At 39.0% G+C, this 5,327-nt stretch overlaps 1 protein-coding gene across 1 annotated transcript; it reads right to left on the bottom strand.

Moving 5' to 3' along the window:
- Nucleotides 1-3,862: 3,862 nt before the first annotated feature.
- Nucleotides 3,863-5,280, bottom strand: Or35a (Odorant receptor 35a). Its single transcript, XM_020950431.2, has 4 exons — nucleotides 4,399-5,280; nucleotides 4,233-4,328; nucleotides 3,997-4,179; nucleotides 3,863-3,931 (listed from the first exon to the last, which is right to left on the bottom strand). Exons 1-4 carry the CDS (start codon nucleotides 5,278-5,280, stop codon nucleotides 3,863-3,865), a joined length of 1,230 nt encoding a protein of 409 aa, XP_020806090.2.
- Nucleotides 5,281-5,327: the final 47 nt, after the last annotated feature.

The following is a 5,327-nucleotide window of genomic DNA, read 5'->3' as shown; positions in this document are numbered from 1 at the left end:
TCACTTCTTTCTTTTAAAGAAAATCCTAAGCCAGCACAGCATCCCAATGCGATTATCACGCTCTCAAGTCATAATGTCTTGAGAGTTTCCTGGTTTTTATTTTAAGAAAATATTGCCAGCATAATAAAGAGAATTTAATGGGTTAAGGCGGCCACTAGGACGCCTGGCCATCAACTTTTCGCCAAGAGCAGTAAAAAAGTCAGCTGGCAGGAGCCACGTTTCGCTTTCTTTTTCCCAAGCTGCGGTTCTTTGTGTTGTGTTTTTACCCTCCACCTACACCCTCTCCACCCTCTCCGCCCTGCGATCGTTCTAATTTTATGACATTCTATTTTCATGCATAGCAAACCAGACGAGTGTGTGTGGGGTGTGTGTTGGTTGTGCGAGTGCAGCCATAGCCATTTCATAGTCAGACATGAATGCTGCGCTTTGTTGCCCTGCTACGCCTTTGTTTGTATTGGCCTCAGGGGTAAAGTTTTTAGGATAATAACTTCCTGCGACTTTACGAGCCAAGGCAAAAGCCAAAAACCCACCAGCAACAGCAACTAAAGGGAAATGAGAATACTTAAGCAGCCCAGTGTTACACTGTAATTAAGGTTGCTTTCATTTAATGGATGATTTTCAAGACTATTTTCGGGGCAGACAATCGTTGGATAATATCAAGTCCGATAAAGATAAGGGGTTACATCATTAAAATTGTCAAAAATGGACCATCAATATTAATTGTTTAACATTTTAAATTGAGTAAGCAGCTTTATTGCACTAATAAAAACTTACCAAAAAATAGGCATATTTTCGATATTTTTAGACTTACTCTCCCTGGAATACTTATATTTTTTCTTGGTTATAGAGGAAATCAAAAAAGCCAATAATGATAGCATCCTTTATTGTTTACAGTGATCTTTTAAGAATTATTTTTCTTCCTGATTTTATAACAAATGTAAATACAATCCAAAATTTCCCAGATTTGTATACCTTGATTAAAGAACATTTTTTCTTAGTGTATCTGGAGAACTGCATATGAGCAGCATGGCGAAGGCGAGCCCTGAAAAATATCTCAAGACCTTCCCTTGGAAGCAGGCAGCGAGTAAAAGGAAAAGCAAATGCCAACACATTTAGGACGCTAAGGGAAGATGTGCTGGCAGACCGCAGAAACTTTTGACGGCGTTGACAGGCTCAGAAAAAGCTAAGAAACAATGATGTCAAGCTAGCTAGATTTTAGTAAATCTTAAAAAATTGTTATATATATATTTTTAAATTTTTTCTTATGAAATTTACAGATGAAAATGGGAGAAAGAAAAGGCTCAGTAAGATCTTTTACTTAGCCGCCTCTATTGATCGAATATATATTATGATAAATAAATACCTTAATATATTAGAAAAATAGTGCATATTTTAATCTGCTTATTTATATTTTTCTCAAATATTTAAAGTCCTGATTAACCCTTCTTTAGAAGTATATAATAAGCACCACTGCCGAGAAACAAGTCGGTGGACTTGGTGGCTTGTGGTGGCATATTAAAGACAGACAGCTGTAACAGCAGCACCACCGCCGTGGCTCTGGGCATAATCTCAGACATAATTACACACACACACAACTCACAGGACCTGGGCAAAAGGAAAGCGAATGCCAGGATGTGGAGCCTGATTCCAGCTCTGAGCCGGAGACTGACAAATGCAGTCACACATGAATAGACGGTTCTCTCTTCGAGGTCGGTTCCCCCTCCCCGAAAGTCTTTTTCCACTTTCCTGGCAGGGAAAGTTAACTTAAAGGTGGAAAAATTCCTTTGAGAGGCGCACCTGTACACCCGCACCTGACTTTTCGCGAACACAAAGTTTTTAAAGTGCATTTAAAATTAATTAAGCATACGACGCGTTGGCAGTTGCATGACACGAAAAAAGGGGAAACCCTGGTTACTTTATCTGGCAATTAACAAGTTTCTTCTTTTTCGCTGTAATTGATTTAACGCCTCTTTCTACCCCCCCTCAAATCAAAGTTGAGCCCCTGAACTTTTCGAGCTGTAAAAGAGGAGGGGTTAAGCCCCTGTTCTTATTCGTAGTTTATTCGCATGCTGTTGCTCTGTGTGCGCGCGGCTTGAAAAGTTTAGACACAATATCGCTAATGATAATTACAAGCTAAAAACTTTACCCACATTTGCTTGCACTATCCCTATACTTATCTGTGTCTGTGTATTTGCTTTTAGCTTCAGTTGGCAACACAGGCATAAATATAAAATTTTTCAGTGGTTAGCACAAAAGTTTCTGGCAAACCCAAAGGGGGAGTGATGAGTACAGGATTTAGCCCCTCCTAAGTTTTTCCTTCAGCTCCCCGCCTTTCCGTTCTAATTAAGCGCTATTATTATAGCTAAAAGTCAATGTTTATTAAGATATCGGGCATCCGATTCTAGTAGATGAATAGAGAAATTAAATTCAAGCGGAATTTATAGATTTATCCACAAAAGTTGCTCTTAAATTGGTAGAAAATATATTTATTTTGCAGTGAATCCTTTAAAAATATAAATATTATATGTAATGCTTCTACAAAAAATTATATTTCTTAAAAGACAAATGCCTAAATATGTTTCCAAAATTGTAACTAAAATACTTCTAAAACCAACAACTTAAAGAAAAAGTCCAAATAAATATAAGATATAAATATAAATGGAAGAGTTGGTTTCATACATCTTTCTGGACTTCTTTGGAACACTTAACTAATAACATTTAATTTACTTAAATTCTTAAAAAATATTTGAAGCAGTGTTTAATATTTTTCTTGTATCAAATTTAAATGTTAGTTTTATATAACCATTTTTTATGAAATTCTGTAACAAAACATTACTTAGAAAAGAAAACTGCCTAAGAATGTGTCTAAAAATCAATCTAAAATCAAATACCCATACAAGTAAGGCAAACCCTTAAACAAAAATAAAAGATTTTAACCCTCTACCTGTTAAATCCCCGATTAACCCTTTTCTCCACTCCAAAAACTCTGGGTAAATAACACTCATTAGGCAACCGGGCGATGCAAGGCAAACAATTCAATGGCCGGCACACATTTCCAGTCTAACAACATGGCGCTAATGAAGTACAAATTGGCTAATGGGCCAGGTCGAAGCCAGAAATCGACAACCATGGTGATGGAGATGGTCTAATTATCAATACCAGGAAATTATGAGGCGGAAGACACAGAGACAGGCGCGAGAGCAGAAGCGGGGTGGCTTTTTATGTGAAAACTTTTGTGCATTTTCATGGCGAAACTTTAATGGATTAATTTACCAAAACCGTTCGTGCCAGAGGAAATTGAAACATTGTGGGTGGTGGCGATGGTTGTGCGAATTTTCGCGATAGGCAGAGTCTCCGCCGAAGTTGAAGATTTATGGCTTACGCCGGAGAACCAAAACTCCATTCGAAATGCCGGCTTAATGGCTGCTGATCATTGCTGGAGATGGCAAAACATGCACAACTGAAAATTTGCAGTGTTATTTCTCTTTTTTTAAAGCAATTTTCGTTCAGCTTTCGGCTGGTGATATTCTAATTTCATTACCCACCCGTCGAGGCAAAAGTTTTATTAACTTTTTGCAAGTTTTTGCAGCACTGGAGTCATGAATATTTTATTGCATATTTCCCAGCGCACATTCACACACACACACTCGCAGAGAAAGGCATGAAAAGAGCAAAAGAAACGAAAGTCAATGATGCGTATGAGCTGGCCGCCTTTATCAATTTAATTTAATTAAAATTAATTCAGCAATAATTGACTTTTAATATGCAATCATTTGTATCAGCGAACTAGAGTCGCAGAAGGAGGCAGTAGCTGGAATGCCGGAATCTCGCCTGATATGCCATTACAAAAATTCTGAATTATTTAATTGCTCATTTGTCGACGTTGCATTGAGGTGAGAAATGTAAAGTACGAGAAGGATGCCTGCAATATCTGTAAAAAATAAAGGACAGCAGAGAAAGAGAGAAATACTATTGTCCCAGCCATAAATAACTCACTTTCAAGCCGGCCTGCAGGCTCACGCGAAAGTATTTCAAGCCAGTTACATAGAATGGCTTGCTGTTCATCTCAATGGCCAGGTTAATAAGCTTCAGCAAACGCAGATTCTCCTGGGGATCTGTGGAATGCTCCAGGACCTGCTCCCAATGGGTTAGATAGTACATGGAGCTAAGGGAATCTGTCTGTATAAGGTATTAATTTCAAGAAACTAATGAATAAAGATATCCAAACTAACCGTATAAGCCAAGTTTGAACCAATTTGTCCCAAGGATAGCAGCTCCACCGTTTTGGCTCCAAACCAAATGGCATAAATGTAGTTTGCCATGGGATTCTGTTTATAAATTGCTCAAATAAATATTTTCTTCTTTCTTTTAGTTAATAAATAGTTATTCCCAACTCACCGTATAGGCCTTAAAAGACAGGGCACACAACAGACCCGCTGCAAAGGCAAACATTATGAAAACTCTCACTGTATATTGGGCTTCCAGCTGTTCTCCAAACTGATTCAAAGCCACATTCTTACGCAGAGTTTGTATAATCAAATCCTTCAACTGCTTGGCCATATAAGGACCCTCTCTCTTAGCCAATATCCTTTGTATAGCCAATTCCAAGTCTCTCTTCAATAGCAAATAACTGCCATTCAGATGGACAATCAGTTCGCAGAGTAAACTAGTCTCGCCAAACATCATGGAATCAATGATGATGCCTACCCAAACATTGCTCAGAAGCAAAGGCACAAAAATATGCAAAGGTTCCGTATCAAAAGGAAATATCATCGAGTAAAGAAAGTCCTTCCTCTTGTTGATGATCGAAAAGACAGGTGAAATGAGGTAGCCAGAGATAACAGCTCCATACATGGCGGAAACCAAACGATTGATAAGCATTTGCCCATCGACCTGACGAAACATTTCCGGTTCCTTGCGAGGATCTATGTAAATAGTAGTGTAAAAACGATGCAGGAACTTTTGAAGCGGTTCAAAGTGCATGAGAATATGCAAACTTCGGAATTGAGCCTCCACCAGAATCAAATAGGTAGGCATTCCAGTGAGAAACTCATCCATATTCCGATTCCCAGCCTCCAAGCGTAGATACCTCAACTCCGCATCATTGTGCTGGACAAAGATGAGACATCCCAGGACGGCCAGGACCTTATCCAGATATCGTCCCCACTTGCCCGTACTCGGATCCAGGGGCCAGAAAATGTGATTCAATCGGAAAAGGGCCAACGGCCAAGCCAACTTCACCTTCTGACCGTCAGCCAAACGGGGCACGTAACGAACCATAATGAACCAGAGACTGCGGAGTAATGCCTGTAAAATAATGCCTCAAC

This window comes from Drosophila serrata, unplaced genomic scaffold (assembly GCF_035046125.1).
Source record: "Drosophila serrata isolate PLE 108 unplaced genomic scaffold, ASM3504612v1 contig_240, whole genome shotgun sequence".
Taxonomy (NCBI): domain Eukaryota; kingdom Metazoa; phylum Arthropoda; class Insecta; order Diptera; family Drosophilidae; genus Drosophila; species Drosophila serrata.
This window is presented reverse-complemented; position numbering and strand designations above follow the sequence as displayed.